Here is a 23,014-nt window from a genome sequence, read left to right on the forward strand (position 1 = left end):
AAGAAAGGAAAATTTGTTCTAGAATTTTCCATACTTATGAAAGTGCATTTATTAATATCTTTAATATTGATTTTGTATCCATTATATATCCAAATAACCATCAATTAATATTATTATGAGTCTAAAATTGGTTAATTACAGTAGGGTCCCGTGTGAATTAAAGCAAAACCCGGAGAAGATGGTACTGAACAAGAGTCAAGATTATTCACCTAAAACGCTTTCACCTATTAAAAGATTGTAAATTGTTATTCCCTTTTTTTCTTCATACTCGTTTTTAGTCAGAAAAATATATATAATACCCTTATATGTAATTTCCGAAATAATTTTACTTTTAATTTTGTTTGCCTTTCTTTCTTACCTTGTCTTGAGCCATCAGTTTCTTGGATTTGTTGATCTGCTTTGTTTGTGTGTAAGAAGGGTGAACTTCTGATCTTTGCTCTTCAGTTCATTTTGGGGTCGCTGCTCTGTGGGTTATGGCTAAAAATCTCAGCTTTAGTGTCACAGAGAGGTAAAATTGGGGTTTTTTTTGTCAGATGGGTTTTCTTGGAAAGGAGAAGAAGGGAAGCTGTTGGAGGTGAATGAAGGAGGGAGTAGTGATATAGGCCTTGTATGTATAGCTGAGCTTGTGGGGTGGGTGGGTTTGGCTTGATTTGTGTAGATTCGATATGGGTGGGTGTTTCCCATGCTTTGGATCATCAAACAAGGATGGGAATGGGGTGAAAGAAGTGGCTAAGAAGGAGTCTTTCAAGGATGGCTCTGCTGCACAGCCTAATCATGTCAACAAGCTTAGTGCAGGTTTGTTCTCACTTCTCCAGATTGTTTTTCTCTTTATATGTACTTAGTTTTTTTCTTCTTCTTGAGAATGCTTTGGACTGTTGAATTCTAGTACTGTGCTGAATTTTTCTGTGATGGGATGCTTTTTGGCAATTGTGTTAGTGGTTGATCTGAGTGTTTTGATCATTTGCCTCATGGGATTTGAGCTTTTGATCAAGAATTGATTTTTTCCCCCATATTTCCTTCTTTTTTTTCTGTCATTGTAGCCCTGCTATAACACTAATGTAGCTGATAGATCTGTGAAATCTTTTAGCAGTCTAAAAATTCTTTGCCCTGTAATTGTTTGAGCAATGACAAAATTCCAGTGTACTACATGAAAGGAGATGTTAATAAATCCATTGACTTCAGGGAAGGAAACCATAGAGAATGGTGACTTGGCAATTTGCACTATTAGTCTTCAAAAATAACAAAATAGCATGAGTGTACTCTTAACTAGAAAATAGTCACTTCTTGGATCATCAATAGGATTTTTGTGTGATTAGAGTTGTATTTGAGTATGGAGCAAAGTTTTTAGAAACAGATTAACAGGAGGGGCATTGCTAATTATTGGGATGGAGCTTCATTCTATGGTTTTAGAGATTTTAAAGGTTGAAATTTTACCTCAGTACCATGACACTGTTATTACTGGTATGCAAAAGACAATACTAAATATCATTAGCCATTCCAGTGATATGACTATTTTTTTTTTTTTTAATTTGTGCAGAAAAGTCCAAATCTAAGAATAGTAATGATTCCAAGAAAGAACCAGCTATTGCAAAAGATGGTTCCACAGCCAATATTGCTGCACAGACATTTACATTCCGTGAGCTTGCTGTTGCAACGAAGAACTTTAGGCCAGAGTGTTTGCTTGGTGAAGGTGGTTTTGGGCGTGTTTATAAAGGTCGGTTAGAAAGCACTGGACAGGTGGGTACCCTCTGCTGAAATTCAACTATGCAAGAACATATTAAATGGCCTTTGCAATATTTAGGTTATGGATTTTGATGTTAAGGGGTTAACTTTATGTGCTTCTCACTTGATTCTTAGGCTTAGTCTTGGAATTCTAGTGATTCTTTATCATTTGCACGTCAGTGATGTCTATTTGGGTCACAATGGTTACATGTGCAGGTAGTTGCCGTTAAACAGCTTGATCGGAATGGTCTTCAAGGGAACAGAGAGTTTTTGGTGGAGGTTTTAATGCTTAGCCTCTTACATCATCCAAATCTTGTCAACTTGATAGGTTATTGTGCAGATGGGGACCAACGGCTCCTTGTTTATGAGTTTATGCCTTTGGGTTCTCTCGAGGATCATTTGCATGGTTAGATTGTCTCCCACCTTCTGATAAATTTTTTAAAAACTTATTCTTTCATGCAACCTGTGATTATTAGTCCTTAGATGCCCATTCCTCTTAAAAAGGCTCGGGTTTTTTAAATTTCTCTCCTAGCATATAGAAGAGCTATTGTCAGTGAAATTTCCTATTTCTCCCCAAGTGATAAAAACAAAGGATAACATATGCAATATAGCCAAATTACAAATTGAAAATGCTGCATTTCGAAGTTCAGAAAGGACACAGGAAACTTTTCAAATATTCTGAATGTACTATATGTTACAAGGACCTTGACTCTTTGTTTTGTATGTGCACATGTTAACTTTTGTTAATCAGGTACACCCTTTTGTTTTAATACTAATAATTATACAATGGTTATGAAATAAAGAATTAACGAAATATATGAGATGAGTACAATTCCTTTTCTTCATATGGCTATATATCCAAACTCTGTGCACTATTATTCTATTTGGTAAATCTGTTTTTTTGACTGTTTAGTTGCTTGGAGTGTGTGATTTCTTCTAGAACTGATTTGCATATGCACAATAGAAGAGATCTCAGAGGAACCTTATGCCTGGTATAGGATGTCTAGAATCACACGCATGGTTTCCTTTGAGTTAAAATTCAATATTTCTTTTGGACTATAGGTTGTATTTTTTTTTTTTGGGTACAACTAAGGGGGTTGGGGATTGAACCATTGACACCATAATCTAAAGTGAAAGACGGTGCCACTTGGGGGCAACCCCAGCCAAGTTGGTCAGCCTGATGACTTGGTAACCACAAGGTTACAAGTTCAATTCGCCGCGAAAGCGGCCTATTGGCCTTCTTGGTTTGAGCCAGTCCGCTATAGGTAACCTAGGTTGGTTTACCTCCTTGTAATCCTTTGCCGGCTAGGGTCACAAGGTGGGTTTACTCAGTGTGCACCTTCAGGTAGTGGTTGCGGGTTTTCCTCGTCACCCAAAATAAAGATTGATGCCACTTGACCATAAGGGCTTGGGCGGACTATAGCTTGTATATGCGAAAACATTTGTCACACTGATTTGTTGATGTTTGAGCACGGCAATCATCAAAGTGTATTTATCAAAGTCAAATCTGCAAACTCTTTCGTGGTAGGATATCATCTCAATTGTATGAGATGGAAATGATATTTGCGTTTGGGATTGGAATGGGGCTTGATGCAATACCAGTTGAAATTGCAGTGATTTGAGCCAGGACCGTTGAATTTATTGCATAAATCTTGTGGCTAGTATGTCTTGTTAGCATCACTTTTTTAGGGGTTAGACGCCCTTCATTTTTGTCTATGCAGTGCATACTGCAGTTATCGGTTCCTCTCTTAATATGTTTAGGATATGAAATTCCTCTCAGACTACTCCTTTTAAGAGACTTTGCACAAATGTATTCAGCCAGACAGTATTTTCATTATCATACCATTAACTTGGAAATCATTCTTGCATTTGAATCATATTAATAGGCTATTGCAAGTTAGACCAGATCCCATTTTTTATTACAGATCTACTGAAATGTTTGCCCTCTATGACCTTACTTTATATAGTTTTCAGTTTTCACCCTTGAATACTTTCATGATATATATTCTGTCCTCGATTTGTGACCTACAATTGGTCAATTATGTTGGCGAGAAGGAGCATAGAACTGATGGAAATGGTCTAGTTTATACCCACTAACCACACAACTCTCCCAAATCCCAGCTAAATTGCCCCGGGGCTAAGAATCTTCAGTCTAAGATTGGGATTATAATAGGCCTCCTGCATTAATCATGCATTTTTGGTCCTTTTAAGGTGTGAACAGTTTTTTAGCAGTTATTCAACTTCTCACCTTATTGTCATTGTCTTGCACTTATCATTCCGGTCAATCGAACACAGATATAGCAACAAACAAAAACAAAAAATAAACTCTGAAATTAAAAAAGTGAAGAATGTTGGGGCTTGGGGATAGTTTACACTGGGCTTGGGATAGTTTACGTGGTAAATATTGGCCTAAAGGATAATTCTAGTCTTCTTATTAGCAAAATAACAACAATTACCACAGCGAGCTAGAAATGCCTTCTGAAATACACACAAATGAACAGCATAATTAACATGGAAACCAACTTTTTGGATTAAGATACTGATGTAAGGAATTGTAATTTGAGACAGCCTGAGATGGAAAGCTATATGCATGCAAAATCCCGCATTTTTTGTCATCCAACCTGTTATTTGGTTTTTACAGTTATTTTATACTTTCTAGAAGCACAATGAGGAGTTAAAGTTGGATTTTGTCCCTTTTTGTCTTTATAATAAGTATTCTTTGAACCTTCGTATTAACTCCATGTGGAACACTTGTCAGATCTTCCACCAGATAAAGAACCTTTGGACTGGAACACAAGGATGAAGATTGCTGCGGGTGCAGCTAAGGGATTGGAGTATTTGCACGACAAAGCCAACCCTCCTGTAATATATCGAGATTTAAAATCTTCCAACATACTTCTTGATGAAGGGTATCACCCGAAGTTGTCGGATTTTGGGCTTGCAAAACTAGGCCCCGTTGGTGATAAGACTCATGTCTCTACACGCGTGATGGGCACGTATGGTTACTGTGCCCCCGAGTATGCTATGACTGGTCAGCTCACTTTGAAGTCGGATGTTTATAGTTTTGGGGTTGTCTTCCTCGAACTCATTACAGGGCGCAAGGCTATTGATAACACGAGGGCTCAGGGAGAACACAATCTCGTTGCGTGGGTATGTTGTGGTTTTTTCCTAAAATGTGTAGAGAGCCATTGTTTAATAATCTTCGTTGGTGTGTATTGAAAAAGATTTAATTTTTTTCTCTGTTTTTAGGCTCGGCCACTATTCAAAGATAGGAGGAAGTTCCCGAAAATGGCTGATCCGCTACTGCAAGGCCGTTATCCTATGCGGGGACTTTACCAAGCGCTAGCTGTGGCGGCCATGTGCTTACAGGAACAAGCTGCAACGAGGCCTTTGATTGGAGACGTGGTGACCGCCTTGACATATCTAGCCTCCCAAACTTACGACCCTAATGCAGCGAGCGCGCAGAGTAACAGAGTCGGTGGTCCGTCTACCCCTCGGAGCAGGGAGGATAGACGAACCATGTCTGATGGAGTTGGAGTGCACAGCCCAGATGATCCCGGGCACGGTGGTTACCACGGCTCTCCTTCCATCCACAAGAATTCTCCTGACTACAGGAGAAGAGATTCTGGCAGGGATTACAATAATAGCGGTGCGGAGTTGAGAAGGATCGAGACGGGAGGGGGTTCGGCTCGGAAATGGGGGTTGGATGAATCAGAACGGCCTGATTCTCAAAGAGACAGTCCCATGAGTGCGGGTAGAGGGAAAGATACTCCGAGGAACCGGGACCTTGAGAGAGAACGGGCAGTTGCGTTGGCGAAAGTATGGGGGGAGAATTGGCGAGATAGGAAGAAGGGAAACAACGCGATGGGTAGTTTTGACGGTACGAATGATTGAAAGGGGGGAAGATGGAAGTGTTAGGTATTGAGAGAGATTGAGAGAGGAAGTGGTGACACAATGCATTGTTAATTGAGTGTTGATGGAAATAATATTTTATCCAACTTTCAGTGTTGTTGTGGGTTTGAAGTGGATGGTTGAGTTATGGTGAAAGAGAACACTGTAAAGTAGGAGGATATGATATGCATGATGTATTTGGGGTGGTGGGCGATTGCAGTTTGCAGACACAAAGTCAAGAATACACATATGCTCATGCATGCTTGCTAATGCTATGTATTTAGGGGTTACCAAAGGAGAAGATGGGAAGAAATCTTTTATTTTATTTTATTTTATTTTATTTTGCTTGTCTTTTATTGTTAATTGCTTTCTTTGACTCACTCCGATCCTGTCCTGTTTTAGGTTTGTTCATGGTTTTTATCTTTTTGTTGCATACAAGCATTTTACCTCTCCCCTCCCCTCCCCTCCCCAATCGCTAGTGACAGAAAATTGATCTATTCTCAAATAGGTCATTCAATGTACATCAAACTGCAATTATATTATTAAACTCAAGAAAAATGCAATTGGGTCTCTAAACAATACAAATTCATGCAATTCAACTTAAAAAAACTTCTTTAAAAGTATATTGACATGATAGTTACCGGTTATAGAGATGAAGTTGATCCATTGTTCTTATTTTTTCAATTAATTATTTTATTTAAAATTATTTTTAAAATCGTTATTTTATTTAAAATTATTTTTAAAATCGATAATCGACATGTTAACTCACTTTCAACTACTGAAACAAGTTAACCCTTATTCCAATCATCAAAACCAAAATATTTGATAAACCTTCCCTGTCTACCCATTTTGCAATACTTGATAAAACTGCCCTGTCTACCCATTTTGCAATATTTTAATATTACATGTTCTCTTAGGATATAAGTTTTAAAAAATCAAACATCTGTAATAAAATATTACTATTTGCATATATAGTCAGTTACAGTATCAGTGACAGTTAATGACAACAAAATTGGCCTTACACCAAAAATGCTACTCCGTACTAGAGAATAGGGGATGCGAGATAATTTAATTGTACCCCATTAATGTCAAGTCTTCTAAAATGTACAAAAATCATTTTAGTTTTAAAATGAAAGGCCCGCCCAAGGATCCACCACAAAGAATTTCACTTTCACCATCAATCATTTCCTCTTCCTTCCCGAGTTGACATAGTCATCCATTGATGACTGTTTCCGCTTCTTTGTTGAAGTAGGAGGGCTCTCTGTAGCCTGCCTTGCTGATGCCCGCTTTGATGGCGTATTCATCTGCGTTTTGACAAGGGAAAAACACGGACATAATAAGATAAGTAGGATCATACACAGCACAAAGTAAAGTAGTGTGTAGTGCACAATATCCAACCCAACCTTGGCAAGTTTCTTTTCCTTGCGGGCTTGCCTCTCCCTCTCATCAAATTCTTGGTTTTCCTTCTCAATCAGCCGAATAAGTGTATCACATCTCCTTGCCAGTTCCTGGGCAGTTCGAGACTTGACAAACCAATCAAACCGAAACAAAGTTGAAGTGCGGAAAGCTGCTTTCAAGTCATCCCAGTTTCCATACCCTATCTTGTGAACCATGCACACCTGGGGGTTGAGTTGGGTTGGGTGGGGGGAGGTAAACATCATCAATCAAAATTATCCAACAGTATTTCAATATAGAAATACAACATACCTCTGGGAACATAAACTTACCATAAAACGATCGCATTCCTCATTGTAAAACTTGCCCTTGTTCTGACCATATTGGATTTTTAACTCCAACCATGGGTTCTTGTAACGATCCAATTTTTTCCCAATTGCTTTCATGATCTCATCTCTCCGGGAAATTCTGGCCTCTCCTCTCTCAATGTTCTTGATGATCCTATCATAATCTGGGGGAAATATAGACATTAAATCAAGACTTGAACGAACTAGTGTGTCAGAAACACATATACTAAACCAGGATTAAACAGATTCTTTTACCATTTAATTCTTTGTATCTCTCTTTGAAAACTTTAGCATATCTTTCAACTTCCTCCTCTGTTTTCCCTTCCATTTCCGTAGCAATACTTTTTATATCATTACGGCCATATTTCTCACAGGCCCTGATGAAAGTATTGAAGTCTCTTCTGCTCCATGATGAAAATCCCTACACAAAACAAGTGTCCCAAGTCAGCTGGTGGGAACACAACTTTAATTCAATCATCAAATATGAATTCACTTGCCTGTTCCAAGAGGTGTTCTTTTTCTTCCTGTTCTTCAGCAGTCAAAGGTTCTCCCACATCTGGGCAAGAAATCATTGGTTAGGAAACAAAGGACTGGTGGTTAGCATACCTTATTTTGTTAAACATACCTTCTGCTTCCTCCATATCTATTGTGTCTTTCAATTGGTTCTTCTGATGTGTTTGCTGCAATCAACAAAAATAAATGAGTCAGGCATGGCAAAGAGGGGGTGAGGTGGGCATTAAGTAGTTAATTGAAATGGAGAGAAGAATCATGACCCACCATGAGGTAGCGAACTTCCTTCTCAAACAGCTCACTTAGTCTCTGTGTGTTAAAGAACTGGAAGTCATGCCTGCAAGACACAGAAAGTAGAAGAAAATTAAAAGGTTTAGGTACAAGTAGATAAAAAAATCTAAAATAACATATCACAGGGAGGTGCTTACAACTGAGGCATGCGAGGAATTCGAGGCTCTTTGGGTCTTGCAGGACCATTCTGTCGCATTGTTTGCTTGAAATATTCCGACTCTGAGTAACTATTGACAAAGAGAAGGGTCAAAAAATCATTCAACAAAAAGATAATTTTATTAGTCAGCTGGCAATTAGCATACTTGCGCTTTCGCTCTCTTCTTGGTGGCTCAATCCAATTTTCACTGGCAATCTTCTTAAAATCAACCTTATTTTCATCCTTAATCAGCAACAAGTAAATATCAGAAAAGGCAGCATCAGAAAAAAGAACCCCAAAAAACAAAAGATCATAGACCAACTAACCTTTTCATCATCAAAGTCATAGATATCAGCAGCTGCATAAAATGAGATCTTGATTAGCCCACAGAGAGAGAGAGGAGAGAGAGAGAGAGAGAGAGAGAGAGAGAGAGAGAGGGAAAAAAAAAAACTAAACAAAACAAAACAAAAGATAGCATACGGTCATCCATCTTAAACTTGATAGCATCTTCTGTAAACTTCTTCATCTTGGCATCAAGTTCAGCTGTAGCCTCTTCTCCTTTAGCAATGATCCTATCTATATCTTCATCTGTGATTGTGCTATCCTTGGAACTGAAAACCATCTCAGCACCAAACCTCACCATCTGCAGTAGCTCATCCTTATTTACAGCTGCAGTGAGTCAAGACAAGGATCCAAATTTAGTTATTACAGATTACAGCTATATATCAAAAATGGCAAAACCATGAGAAACCTTACCTTTTTGCTCTGCCAGCCTTCCTTGCTGGATAACCAAAGCATCAAGTGCAAGCTTCTTATAAGCTCTTTCAATCACCTTTTCCTCAATAGTATACTGCTCATAGAATTATAATTTAAAAATATTAATTTATGTCTGCTGAGTTAAAATATTAAAGATAAAACTGAACAAACCTCAGTGCAAAAACGGAACACTTGAACTTCCTTCTTCTGACCAATCCTATGAGCACGATCCTGAGCTTGCAAATCAACCTGTGGATTCCTGCAATGTTGATGAACACAATACCATCGGGTTATAAAACTAATAACATCCAGTGCCAGAAACATGAAATGTTGAATATCCTACCAATCACTGTCGTAAAGTATCACAATATCGGCAGTCGCCAGATTGATTCCGAGACCCCCAGCCCTAGTTGATAACAAGAAAGCAAATTTCTCACTTCCTGGCTTGTTAAAGGCTTCAATGGAAGCGTCACGGTCCTCCCCACCAGTATTTCCGTCAATCCGGCAATATAGATGACCACGGTACATTAAGTAGTCTTCAAGGATGTCTAAAAGTCTGGTCATCTGCATTACAAGATAAGAGGAAATTGCTCGGTCAATACCACGCCACAAACTTTACAAAAGGGAACAATAATATCATTTATAGATCTGAAGACCTGTGAAAATATTAACACCCTTGAACCACGCTCCTTTAGTTTTGGAAGCAACTTATCCAGAAGAACCATTTTGCCTACAATAAATAAAGGAAAGCAACAGCTTCAGCAATCAACTGTAAGCTCAACAGTCTACACAAATATAGATACATTGAAACATTACCAGCATTCTCTATCAGATGCTCTCCCGTAGTATAAGGAGGTCCTGGTTCAGCACCTTGGAACAGATATGGATGATTGCAGCATTTCCGCAGTTGCATGGCTATATTTAGAAGACGCTTGCGCTCTCCACCAGAATTAACAACTTCTAGATCTTTTTGCAACAAAGCTTTATAATATTGCTTCTGCATCTGGGACATACCAACCTTGAGGATAGTTTCCTTCTTGGGAGGAAGACCTTTCTCAACATCAGACTTCAGTCTCCTGAGAAGAAACGGTCGAAGGACCTTGTTTGGACAAGTCAAAACAAATTAGTAGACAGAACCAAAAATCGGTAATGCGTTAATTAATATCTTTCTATGACAAACTTGAGATAGCAAATACACTGTACAGGCACAAGCTTGTTTAGCAAGGAAAATCAGACATTTGAACTACTTAAATAAAAAGATTCTCCCCCTGATATAACAAAAAAAAAAATGACATATTATACCATGTGCCACATCCTACACAAAATACCTTGTGAAGCTGTTGAACAACCTCCTGCTGGTCATTCTCACCAGAAATTTGGAACCATTCATCAAAAGTTTCTGCAGAGCTGAAGATTTCTGGGAGCAAAAAGTTGAGAAGAGCCCATAGTTCATGAAGATTATTCTGCATATAGAATGTGTGAGATTATGAACAGTTTTAACATCCAAATTACAAGATTCATTAATTGCATTAAATAGAGGAAACAAATTGCCTTATAACAAAGTAACTAAGCTTTCTTCCCTACTTTGAACTCAACCATTTATATTATGCAATGGCATAGAAACTTTAGAATAGAAAATAAAATTTACCTGCAGAGGTGTCCCTGTGATAAGAAGTCGATAATTAGTATTATAAATCCTCATTGTCTTTGACAGGAGAGAATTCTCATTTTTGATACGATGAGCTTCATCAATTATGATGTAGCGCCAACTAAAGCGACGAAGAGCAGACTTCTCTTTAATAACCATTTCAAAACTAGTGACACACACATCAAACTTTCCAGCAACAAGTAACTCCTCACGTATATACCTCTGAAAAGTAGGAGCAATTTTATAAGAACATTGAAAAATAATAGAGGAAGATGAAGCCTAAGCAATCGTAGAGGTTACCCTTTCATCTGGGTTTCCAAGAAATTTGACAGCACGCAAAACTGGACAGAAACGTTTTATTTCATTCATCCAGTTGCCCAGTGTAGATTTTGGAGCAACAACCATATGAGGGCCAGTTATTCCTCTAAATTCATGTAGGTATCCCATTAAGGAGATTGTTTGCAATGTTTTACCAAGCCCCTGAAACATTCAAAACCGTTAAACAAAGCTGGTTATACTAAAAAGGACATTTAATAATGCATAGACCACACTGAAGTGACATTGCCCAGACCAGTTTCCAAGCTTACCATTTCATCAGCAAGTATTCCATTTATGCCATTTTCATAGAGTCGTATAAGCCAGTTCAAACCAGCAAGTTGGTAGTCACGCATCTTTCCTTGAATACCTGTAGAAACAGAGAATCAGGACTTGATATGATGGCCTTACATAGAAAACTTCAAGTATTACCTTGGATAAATATTATAAAATAAAAATAAAAAGGATTTGACTTTCCAATAAATGAACTTAGAGCTCGAGAGTACAAAGCCCCCATATACTGCCATCTCAGTAGTTTTAGGCAAGTACAAGCCTTTCACTCTTTAATCGAATAACCATAAGAGCAACATATTACATATATTTGTGCAGAAAATATAGCAAGTCAATAAAAAATATAAAGCCACTACTTCAAAATGTTTACTCCGTATATTATTTTTTAAAACATTATCCTTACAAGAGGGTTGTGTCAAAAGCCGTGTATTTCCAGAAAGCCCATCTTCTTCATCTTTGAGATACTCCTCATCTTCTTCCTCTTCAGTGACTTTAGATGCATGGCGACCCCTATGGAAAGTCATTATTGCGAGGTTTATCAGACAAAATATTTGGCAGTTTAATGCTAACTATTTATGATTTCAATAAACCCATAGTCTATTCTATCAGTGAAATAAAGTGGCCATTAAGTTTGCAAATCAGAGTAGCTATAGAGAAAAGCATTGGTAATACCTTCCTTTTGCTTTCTTCTGAGAAGGTTGATCCCCTTTTGCAAAATGAGCAAATAACTCCGTTTGCTGCAGGAGGTACTTGAGACGGCCCTTCCCTTTGTTGTTCTGCCACAGAAAGGACAAATTAATAAATCTCTACACTCAACACAACCTCACCTGCTATAGAAACAGCTGCTAAATATTACACACCATGTCAGCATCAATAGCCGCATTTTGTGCATCCAATATTTCTTGTATCTTATTTTTCTTAAGCTTCTGCATTTCTTTCAGTCTGGCCTTTTCACGTTTCCCTGTTTCATTAGCTGCATCATCATCTTCCTGCAAGAATTACATTAAATAACAAAGATTACTAGCGCTAAGCCTTACCAGTTTAGTTTACCAACAATTGCAATAAAACACTCATGAGACAAACTTGATCAGCTGTTAGGAACACAAAATGATTTACACTCTAACTATGAAAACTTAACCTGAATTTTCAGAAGCCTACAAGTTTTCCATCTACATTCCTAGAGCGTCATACGAACTAAAATGACCTAAATACAGTAAGTTCATCTAAAACTAAATGCCTATTTTTCACACAAAACTACAAGCTTCAAACTAAAAGTTCAAGTAAAGCAATCACACTTGCTAACCATGAGCATCTACCAATTTACTACGGAAATCATCAAAATAACAAACTACAAAAGCATACAGTTCGAAATTCCAAAGAACTTCTCTCAAACAACCCTAAACACTTCAGATCTACCACAGTCCACTATCCCGCAGCAACGACTGAGCATCAAAGTTAAAAGCAACGACAATACACAAGTAAACACACTCACCTCGTTCTCCTCCTCATCCTCCTCATCCTCGTCAGCGGCGGCCCCGTCATTGTCCTCTTCCCCTTCCTGATCCTCCGCTTCCGAGTCCTCCCCCGCTCTACCCACGGCCTCGAGCTCCTCCTCGTCCACTTCGTCGTTAACTTGATCGTTAACTCGCTCGTCCTCCGAACTGTCCGATAAAGGCTCCGATGACGATGATTTGGATCTGGAGTGCTTCGCCATTTTGGCAATCGAGGGTTTCGTATCCCAGACAGAGAATGCGAGAATGTGCTCTTTGTCGATGCTGTTCCTTGTGTCCAGGGGATTTGTTAGCCTCTTAGGTCTGTGGCATTTATGGATTTCGGGTTTAATCGGTGACTGGTTTACGCTTCCCGCCTTTTCGGTGAAAGATGAGATTCCCGCCATTGGGCCTGCTTTTATTGATTTGGACACTTTTGCTAACTGGGCTTTACCCTAATGGGCTTTCTGGGCCTCACTTTCAGTCAAACGAAAGGAATATTATTACATTTCTAATTTTTTTAATAAGCCAAAAACCTTGTGAATTGTGATAAAGCAGCCTTTTTAATTGTCGACTATGAACTTAGTTAATTTTAATTCTTTAATTTTCAAATTGATCAATTTTGGTCCGAAATGACTTAGATTCATCAAAATTCACCTTTCTTCATAAGCCCTTTCAAACATTTGTCAAAAGAACCAGACGTTTGTGTATATTTAATTCTCAACCCATCTGCCATTTGGGTGTAGAAATTTGTTACTCCCCTCGTCTCATTTTATATATCTGATTCAGTTAATGAGATTTAACTGAAGTTATTTTTAATCAAATTTTTTATAATATTAAATTTAGTATTAATATACAAAATTTATATATTTAAAAACTACACTAAAAGTAATTTTAAACACAAAAATTCAAATTTTGAAAATAAATAAAAAGTATTTTAAAAAATAAACAAATAATAAAGTATTGATTTGATTAATGAATAATAAATAAAACAATTAAAATGAGACAAAAAAGGTACTTTTTTTACCCATTTGTTTCTTTTCACTTCTTTTTGCACTCATATTTTGTTTTGTATTTTTACATTCAATTATTTAATACTTCAAAACTAAAATATGTATTAGTATAAACAAATTATAACATTTCAAACATCTAATTAAGATAATTAAAAACCATTGAATAGTCTCTAAGGCCACCTTCAACTGCTTGAGTTGACTCCTCAGCCGAGTTGATTAGCTCTCTTTGCAACGATTTTTAATTGTGTATTCCTAATGAACTCACGCCTCATTGGATCCATGATGGAATCCAAATTTATGCATAAGATTTTGTTTTCTACTCGTCATTCGTTCAATTTTTCTTTCTTTGCTTCAGCTCGAACTTTGTGTTGTAGTCGGTGTTCTTCCAACTTTACTTTCTTTGCTTCAGCCTGAACTTTTAACAACTGAACCTCATAATTTTTTTGGAGTAGATCATGAGTTTGTTGGAGCATTTTTTTGATTTGTTCATTTTGTGCTTTTATTGAGATAAGAAATTGATTAAATTCTTGATTGAGCAGTTTCTTCGCCTTCTTCCTCCCAATAGAATGTTCCCCTGCATTGTTTTCTCCACTACTTTGATCCTCACTCTCAAATTTGTCATTTAAATCACCAGAAAAGGAGGATGAACCTATTGACTCCACCATGTCAGCATCCATAGCTGCATTTTGTGCTTCCAATACTTCTTGTGTCTTACCTTTCTTAAGCCTCTGCATTTCTTTCAATGTTGCCTTTTCCGGTTTTGCAGTTTCATTAGCTCCATCATCGTCTTCTTCCTGCAACTATCACATTAAACAACAGATCAGAGATTACTTGGACTAAGCCTTACCAATTTGGTTTACCAACAATTGCAATAAAACACTCACGAGAAAACTTTAAACCAGAATTTTCATAAGCCTACAAGATTTCCATCATACATTTCTAGAGCTTCATGAGAACTAAAATGCCCTAAATATAGTAAGGTCATCTAATTTTCGCACAAAACTACAAATTTCAAACTAAAATTTCCTTGCAGAGCAATCACTTTTGCTAACCATGAGCATTATCCATCTACTACGAAAATCACCAAAATAGCAAACTACGAAAACATTCAGTTCGAAATTCCAAAGAACATCTCTCAAACAACCCTAAACACTTCAGATCTACCACAGTCCACCATCCCACAGCACTGAGCAGCCAAGATAGAAGTAACGACAAATACACAAGTAAACGCACGCACCTCGTTCTCCTCCTCGTCGTTGTCTTTTTCCCCGCCCTGATCCTCCGTTTCCGAGTCCTCCCCCGCTCTACTCACGGCCTCAGGCTCCTCCTCGTCTACCTCGTCGTTAACTTGATCGTTAACTCGCTCGTCCTCCGGGATGTCCGATAAGGGCTCCGGCGACGATGATTTTGATCTCGAACGCTTCGCCATTTTGGCAATTGAGGGTTTCGCATCCCAGACAGAAAAATGCGAGAATGTACTCCTTGTCGCTGCTGTTCCTTAGGTCTGTGGCTTTTATGGAATTCGGGTTTAATCGGTTCTGAATTACGCTTCCCGCCTTTTCGGTGAAAGTTGCGATTCCCGCCATTTGGCCTGCTTTTAGCGATGAACCACTTAAGGCTAGTTTGGTTCGAAAATATTTTAAAGGAAGTGGACTTAAAATTCCATGAAAAAGTAATAAGGCATAATTACTGTAGAGATGAATTTCATTATTTAGTTGGTGGGAAAAAGAAAAATTACTGAGAATACTAATTCTGTTATTTGGTTGGATTTAAAATTATAAAGACCACAAATGATAAAATAGTCCAATCATACCCATTTTTCTTTATATGGAAAACAAAATCCTTCCTGGAACCAATGATTTTGTTTTCCTCAAATTTGAAAAATGTTAAGGCATGTTTACTAACAGAAAACTGTTTTCTGCTTTCTTTTTTCTAATTTTTCAATTTTCATTCTCTGTTTTCTGTTTAGAAAACTTGTTTACTAACACTTATTTTTTTCAAAATTTTTTAGATTAACTTTATAAAATTAACAATACGTTTAATTTCAAGTGATTTGTAGACTATATATTTAAAATATTTTAAAATATATTTGATTTAAATATAATAAATACAATTTTTACTTCTAAGTCCAATATATGTAAATTTTTTACATTTGATATCCGAACCAAATTTAATTTATATATGTATATAACATAAATAAAAATATATCCGAACCAATAACCTATTAAGTTCACATAAAATTTAGTTTAGATAATATTAATATTCTTTTGAGCTAATATAAAACGTGGTATATATTTCAATTTTTAATTTTGATAATGTGAATGAAGTATAATTTTAAGCATAAGCAAATAAGTTGTGTTTAAATAAGTAATGTAAGTATACAAAATAGAATATGATGATAAGTAAAAGAATAAGATAATGAATGTAATCATAGTAATGAATAAATATGTAAGTAGATAATGATTAAAATGTGGCTATAGTGATATATAGTCTAATAGATGATAGCTGATTCTGTTTTCCATTTAGAAAACAGTTTTTAATAGTGTTCTAGTTTTCTAGGAAATTGAAAAAATATTTTCTGTTTTCAAAATGGAAAACTATGCTAGTAAACATGTTTTCTGTTTTCTGTTTTCCAATTTTCTAAATTTCCAGAAAACTTGAGAAAATTTTCAGTTAGTAAACAAGCCAAATTTTCCAATGAAAATGAATTTCATTAACCAAACATCAAAACTCATTATTTTCCCCGCTTTTAAGGAAAACAAAAATCCATGGAAAAAAAAATTCACCCAACCAAACATCCCCTAATTATATTATGCACCGGGCTTAGCTTAGTTGATTTCATCACTATACTTAAAGGTTACGATTGGAGGAGGCAAATTTAGATTGAATTCTTTGCACGCACATGAATATTAAGATATTATCAGTGATTGCACGACTCACAATTTACCCCGCAATGACTCACAATATATATACTTTTTTAAAAATAAATCTATAGATATATAAAGTCATTATTTTAGTGTAATGTTTAGGCCAATCCCATTAGCCATTTGGACACAAAAATTAAGGAAAGAAACTGATCCATTGCATTTTGAACAAATGGGAAGGGGTGCTTTATTATGTGATCTTTCTCATGCAAATGGAGATTTTGCATGTAAATGATGGGCCCCACCATTTAAGGCAGCTGCGCCTCACGCGTGAGGCGCGGAATTCGCGCCCAGGCGGGCGTGTGCAGTTCACGCGCCTGCCTGGGTGTGTAATATTAATATATATTTTTTATTTTTTTTTTCAGATTTTGTTTTCTATTTTTTGTTCCTTTTCTTTTTTTCTTTCACCTCATTTTCTCTTTTCTAATCATACTTACAAAATCTCTTCAAAATCTACACCAAAATTATAACTATTGGAGAAGGCCTTGTGCACATTAATTTTGTTATTATTAACATTTATAATTAACATCCTTACTTTAAAATAAATAGAAAAATATATATGATATACATCTAATTTAATATTTATGGACATTCAAGTTTATGTTTATAAACATATAGAAGATATATATTTTGTATGAGTAAGAGTGGTTGTAAAAGGGACACTGTGACAAAATAACAATGTCAAAGCACCAAAAAAAGGTTGCTTCGATTTTTCCAAGCAATTTGGTTTGTTTAGGATATAAAAATATGAAAATGCTATTTTCTATAATATTTTCCCATTATGTGATTTATAATCATTAGGTACATAAATTGACTGATCTCACATACTTTTAATTAAATATTAAACTAACCATTTAAATAGTGACACAACATGAGAAAAAAAAAGTAGGAAGGATGCGTACAATACATTACCCTAAAAAATAAAGTTAAATTAATCTAATTTCAAATTGACGTGACATGCAGAAAGAAAAGGCCCTCACCTATGTGGTAATTTGGAAAACATGCAAGTGTAATTTTATTTTATTATTATTATTATTATTGTTATTATTATTGTAGTTTAAGGCTCTGAGTATATGGTTGAATTAGTAGTAATAGCACAATTAGTCTTTTAAACTCGTAAAAGAAGTGCAATTCGTACATTTAGTAGGTTACACGATATGTTAACCACTTGTTAATGACACTTCTATTCGTAATTATTTTCTCAAGTCAATATCGCAACTTGTTAATGACACCTCTATTCATAATTACTTTCTCAAGCCACTAAATCACAAGGTGATTAGCTATTTTTATTTAGAATAATACTAACAACAACATCAACAACAAAAATAGCAATATGTTTATTATTAATATTAGTATTACTAAAATTTATATTTATCAAGTAACTTTCAAAATTTTAATAATTCATAATAGTTTTTAAATAATAACAACAATTACTACTAAAGTACTAATATAATACTTCATATTTGCACTAATCTGATGTCAACAAACGCTAACAAACACTAATGAATGCTTAACAAACGAACACGAACAAGATTTTCAAAAACCTTAACAAACGAACACGAACACTCGAAAATCCTTAACAAACGAATACGAACATCCCCTGTTCGTTTATGTTCGGTTCGTTAAAAGCCCTAAAAATCTAGAATTATAATTGACACAAAAAATTAAGAAAAAAAAAAGAAAGAAAGAAAGAAAGAAATTTGTTTTACGAAACAAAGTAACGTAGCACCTTGCATTCTTGCCTACCATATTAAAAAATAATAATAATAAGATAAAGTTGATGTTATTAATATCCGAATAAACGAATACTACTTGGGAATATTACTTTCCTATCCTCACGCCATCGGGTCACCAACCAGTCCAATTTCCAACAAACCCCATAAAAAAACTCAAAATTACCAACCCTCGTAGAACAATCCTCCGTAAATAATTCCAACACTGGAGGGCAATTCCGGCAATCGACTTAGTGGCCCATCCTTTTCATTGGCTCTAGAAAAACCTCATTAGAATTCAAGCATGAATGAATTATTCGTCCCTTTCGAATTGATATAATTCTCGATAATCGTCGGCCGTTCTCCCCGTCGACCTTGCAACTCGCCGCCGGTGTACTGACATTTTGATAGCATCACAGTCCGGCGGCAATTGGAGAATTTCCTTCAGGTGAGTTGAGCTCCTCAACCTACAATCTTGATTTTTCGTTTTTCTTTTCTTTGAATTTTTCCGCTTAATTTGTGATGAATAATAATTTCAGGTATTAGAATTTTTGTGAATTGTATCTTCTTTGTTCAGTGTATGCAGATACATACATGGAAGGGAAAAAATGGTTAGAGGTGGTTATTTTAACATGCTTATTTGCATTCTCAACTGGTAGAGGTAATAATAATGATAATTAATTTGAACTTCTCATGTTATTTATATTTTTCTTTTGGAAAGCATTTGAATTTCAACTTCGATGCTCTGTGTTTTGGCATGAATGATCTAGGTCTATCATCTATCTTTCTCAATGCACCATCCTTGAATTATATATATTTTCCCCATGAATAAATAATGATTAGCAGCTCAACCTTTGTATAGCTATAATATTTGCAAATATCAATGTCTTTATGGCTAGAGGAGTGGGTCTAAATTAAATTTTGACAGGTAGGAATTAGGAAGTGAATGTGATGCACTTTAAAGATTTGTTACCAAGCATAATGGTTATTTCTGGTAAGAGCGAGTGATGATGATGATAGACGTAAGATTTTTACTTTGATTGTAATCTAAAGTTGGCACTTTGTACTCTTAAGCCTTAAACTAATTATATTAGTCAAGAGGGAGAGTGAAAGGTTAAGTACAAATAGCAAGAACAATAGAACATTTCAGCTGCTGATATTCCTATAAGGTGGATTTTGCTTTGAAAGGGTAAAGAAATAAGAAAAAGGGGAAAGAGTGATACAAAATTCAACATTTGCAATTCCGTTGTACTACAAGTAGAGAATAATGTTTGCAATCCAATGCTTTTGAGGATAAATAAGCATTGATTTCACTTCAGTGATGGTAATTGTCCAATGTTCCACTCAAATATTTTCTATAGAAAATGCCTTTTGCTTGCTGTTGACTTTGGTCTGAGTAGTAAAGTAACACTTATAAAGGTGAAAGGTGAAAGGTGAAAGGGGAGGGGTGGGGGTGAAGTATGGCCATAAGCTTTAAGTGTGTATGTTGGAATTCATTCATATTATTGTGTCGAATGTAAAAAAATTTCCAAGGCTAAGAAAATTTCTCCCTTTTTTTTTTCATGGTTTTATTAAGGTTGTACTTCTTTTTTTTTGTTGGATTGGTGAATATTGTGATTGATGATTTAGCTATCAAAATAAATTTATAAGTTGTTAATGACTTAACATATACTTTTGGTACAGAACTCAATGACAAAGCGAACAACAAGTATCGATCACCAGTTTACAATCACACACTAGCTACTATATTGGTGGAATATGCTTCGGCAGTAAGCATTAACTTTGATTAAATTGAAAGATACTGATTTGCAGTTTATCCATGCCAAGTTTTCCTGTCATCTACTGGCATTTTCTTTTTTCATGTTAATTTGCACCTATATCATGAATTCATAATCATGATTATATATTCCCTTTTACTTGCAGGTCTATATGAATGATGTAACAGAACTATTTACTTGGACATGCTCAAGATGTGATGGTTTAACTGAGGTATTGTATTTGATTATCATTAAGAGTATTCAGCTTACAGGTGCAAAGTTTTTGAGTTGATTAGGTATATTATGCACTTGCGGACAATAATGCCTGTTTCTTCAAGCAGGGGTTTCAAATGATAGAGCTGATTGTTGATGTGCAGCACTGTCTGCAGGTATGTGTCATATAGCATAAAGCCAACTCATAATTATAAGTCCTAGTTTAAGTTCTAACTGCTGGTATCTTGTGCAGGCATTTGTTGGAGTGGCTGAGAACCTTAATGCCATTGTTGTTGCATTCAGAGGAACTCAGGAAAACAGGTTTCACTAGTGCTGTATATACAATTCTCCTGCAGCTACATTATATATGTGGTTCATGGGGTCACCATTTCTGATTCTTTTGATTACAGCATACAGAACTGGGTTCAAGACCTATATTGGAAGCAACTTGATATAAATTATCCTGGAATGGATGATGCAATGGTGATTGCCATATCAAAATTTCTTTTATAAAATACTATATGAAAAATTTATTTGAGGATACACATATATTCATGTTCTACAATCTGTCAGGTACACCATGGTTTCTACTCTGCTTATCACAATACAAGTCTACGGCCTGAAGTGATATACGCTGTGAAAGAAGCACTAGAGTTAAATGGAGATTATCAGATTATGGTGACAGGGCATTCAATGGGAGGAGCTATGGCTGCTTTTTGTGGACTAGATCTCACTGTAATTATTATCCAGAGCTTCAGTCTTTTGAAAATTATTTGTTATATTTTCATCATCTACATATTATGGTTTTCTCCATGCCTTTTACAGTTAAATCTTCTTTTACCATGTACCATATGTATACACTATTTTGTTGATGAATTACTTTGTGATGCATCAAATACTTTCAGGTCAATTATGGTTTTGAAAATGTTCAAGTCATGACATTTGGACAACCTAGAATTGGCAATGCGGCTTTTGTTTCCTACTATAGCCAGCTTGTGCCTAATACTATTCGTGTTACACATGATCATGATATCGTGCCTCATTTGCCCCCATACTATCACTACTTTCCTAAAAAGACGTATCATCATTTCCCAAGAGAGGTAATGGGCTTGCTGGAATTGCTGACCTAAATTGTTTCTTTTATTCGTGAACAACCCACATGAAATATAGGCTGGTTAGCTATGATCCTATGAACATTAAAAATGTTGGTGCTGTATTGACAGACTTTTTATAAGGGCTTATAAAAACAGATAATTATCAAATTTACTTGAGAATGACACAAAATGATGGAGATGAAATGTTTAGTTGCTCGAGTTCTTTCTACATTCTGATCAATCTTGTTATTTCAATCAAATTTCCCAGCGTTGCATTCTTACCAGCAGTGAATTCTTATTTGAGCTGTTGACTCTGTTTGGCTCTGACATTTTCTATGCAATCACTGAAAGTTGGCTATTGTGTAGGTTATGCCTTATAGTTTGATGCCCTTGTCTCTTAGTGTCTGCCTAACATTGTTCATGAAAATTAACCTAGAGTCTTAAAGAAAATTAGCTATAATTTTTCCTTCTAATTTGTGGCATTTCTCGTTAAGCAATGAATTTTCTGATATTGTAGGTCTGGCTGTATAACATTTGTCTGGGAAGTTTAGTTTATCCAGTTGAGAAGGTTTGTGATGGTTCCGGGGAAGACTCAAGTTGCAGCAGGTAAGATTTCTATCACACGTGCTCAATTCTGTAATTTATGGGTGTTCAAGAGGAAGAAACCACATTGTAAATGCAAAACCATCATTCCCCCATAAGTACTGAACACATCGTGGAGAAAATTGGTTGCACTGAAATGTCTTTTAGGCAGAGGATAATTATTTAAACTGGTCAGATTTCTCAAGAGTGCTACTCATCATTGGAAAAACCTTTCAGGTCAGTGTCGGGGAACAGCATTTCAGATCACCTGACATACTATGGTGTTCAACTAGGATGCGAGGAATCAGCATCGTGCAAATTCTTTATGGATCCTCGTGTTTCCTCTTACGGGACTCAAGATCCTAATGGAAATATTGTTTTACATAGAGATATTTCTGCCTCTATGTTAATGATGAACTCAAAATCCACTAAACAGAGTGCATCTTTGTAGCTATAGATACAAAGTTGCCCTTATGGAAATTAGTTGTCTTTCTTTTGAGCCATGCAGTTTGAAAATGTATAATAGCCTGGGAATGATGCTGCTGAGCCCAAACTGGAAAGCAGTTAATTTATACTGTTCTTTGTATATCCACCACTATTTTTCACCATGTAAATAACATTACTTTTTTACTGTCCCATAATTGTCGAAAACATGTTTTTGGGTCTCTTTCATCTGCATTATTTGTGATTAGTGTTGTAAACACTAAAAGTTAATTATATAGCTTGATCATATAAAACCATATCATGGATATAAGTTTTGATGCAAAACTTTAAAAACAAATAGTAGAAATGTTAAATGTATAATAGTATTGTTCGAAAGAAAGCAAACCTTGTCTCGGGTTATAACGGATTTATAATTAGATTATTCTAAATATTTTGATTAGACAAATTCTTTGAGGCTAAGGCGAGATTATTTCCCGCAATCTG

The 23,014-nt window shown here is 35.8% G+C and overlaps 3 protein-coding genes across 4 annotated transcripts; 2 read left to right on the top strand and 1 right to left on the bottom strand.

Moving 5' to 3' along the window:
* The first annotated feature begins 269 nt into the window (after positions 1 to 269).
* Positions 270 to 6,048, top strand: LOC116016674 (serine/threonine-protein kinase PBL27). The gene is made up of 5 exons (XM_031257037.1): positions 270 to 795; positions 1,538 to 1,737; positions 1,939 to 2,128; positions 4,481 to 4,872; positions 4,972 to 6,048. Exons 1-5 carry the CDS (start codon positions 666 to 668, stop codon positions 5,614 to 5,616), a joined length of 1,557 nt encoding a protein of 518 aa, XP_031112897.1. The 5' UTR covers positions 270 to 665; the 3' UTR covers positions 5,617 to 6,048.
* A 490-nt stretch (positions 6,049 to 6,538) lies between these two features.
* On the bottom strand, positions 6,539 to 15,271 carry LOC116016673 (ISWI chromatin-remodeling complex ATPase CHR11-like). Of its 2 annotated transcripts, none has more exons than XM_031257035.1 (24): positions 15,043 to 15,271; positions 12,163 to 12,291; positions 11,975 to 12,078; positions 11,706 to 11,812; positions 11,284 to 11,381; positions 10,997 to 11,176; positions 10,697 to 10,918; positions 10,377 to 10,511; positions 9,865 to 10,147; positions 9,705 to 9,778; positions 9,392 to 9,612; positions 9,220 to 9,307; positions 9,049 to 9,142; positions 8,773 to 8,961; positions 8,619 to 8,650; positions 8,459 to 8,535; positions 8,294 to 8,383; positions 8,133 to 8,202; positions 7,981 to 8,035; positions 7,853 to 7,911; positions 7,611 to 7,776; positions 7,341 to 7,519; positions 7,017 to 7,232; positions 6,539 to 6,917 (listed from the first exon to the last, which is right to left on the bottom strand). In XM_031257035.1, exons 1-24 carry the CDS (start codon positions 15,232 to 15,234, stop codon positions 6,795 to 6,797), a joined length of 3,183 nt encoding a protein of 1,060 aa, XP_031112895.1. In that variant the 5' UTR covers positions 15,235 to 15,271; the 3' UTR covers positions 6,539 to 6,794. The 2 variants fall into 2 exon arrangements, with proteins under 2 accessions (XP_031112895.1, XP_031112894.1); XM_031257034.1 differs by lacking the exon at positions 15,043 to 15,271 and adding an exon at positions 12,795 to 13,199.
* Positions 15,272 to 18,732: 3,461 nt separating this feature from the next.
* LOC116014806 (lipase-like) lies at positions 18,733 to 22,752 on the top strand. Its single transcript, XM_031254758.1, has 11 exons — positions 18,733 to 18,889; positions 19,019 to 19,102; positions 20,125 to 20,210; positions 20,365 to 20,430; positions 20,540 to 20,587; positions 20,665 to 20,732; positions 20,822 to 20,894; positions 20,985 to 21,146; positions 21,317 to 21,511; positions 22,023 to 22,111; positions 22,325 to 22,752. Exons 2-11 carry the CDS (start codon positions 19,036 to 19,038, stop codon positions 22,536 to 22,538), a joined length of 1,068 nt encoding a protein of 355 aa, XP_031110618.1. The 5' UTR covers positions 18,733 to 18,889; positions 19,019 to 19,035; the 3' UTR covers positions 22,539 to 22,752.
* Positions 22,753 to 23,014: the final 262 nt, after the last annotated feature.

Source organism: Ipomoea triloba, chromosome 4 (assembly GCF_003576645.1).
Source record: "Ipomoea triloba cultivar NCNSP0323 chromosome 4, ASM357664v1".
NCBI lineage: Eukaryota > Viridiplantae > Streptophyta > Magnoliopsida > Solanales > Convolvulaceae > Ipomoea > Ipomoea triloba.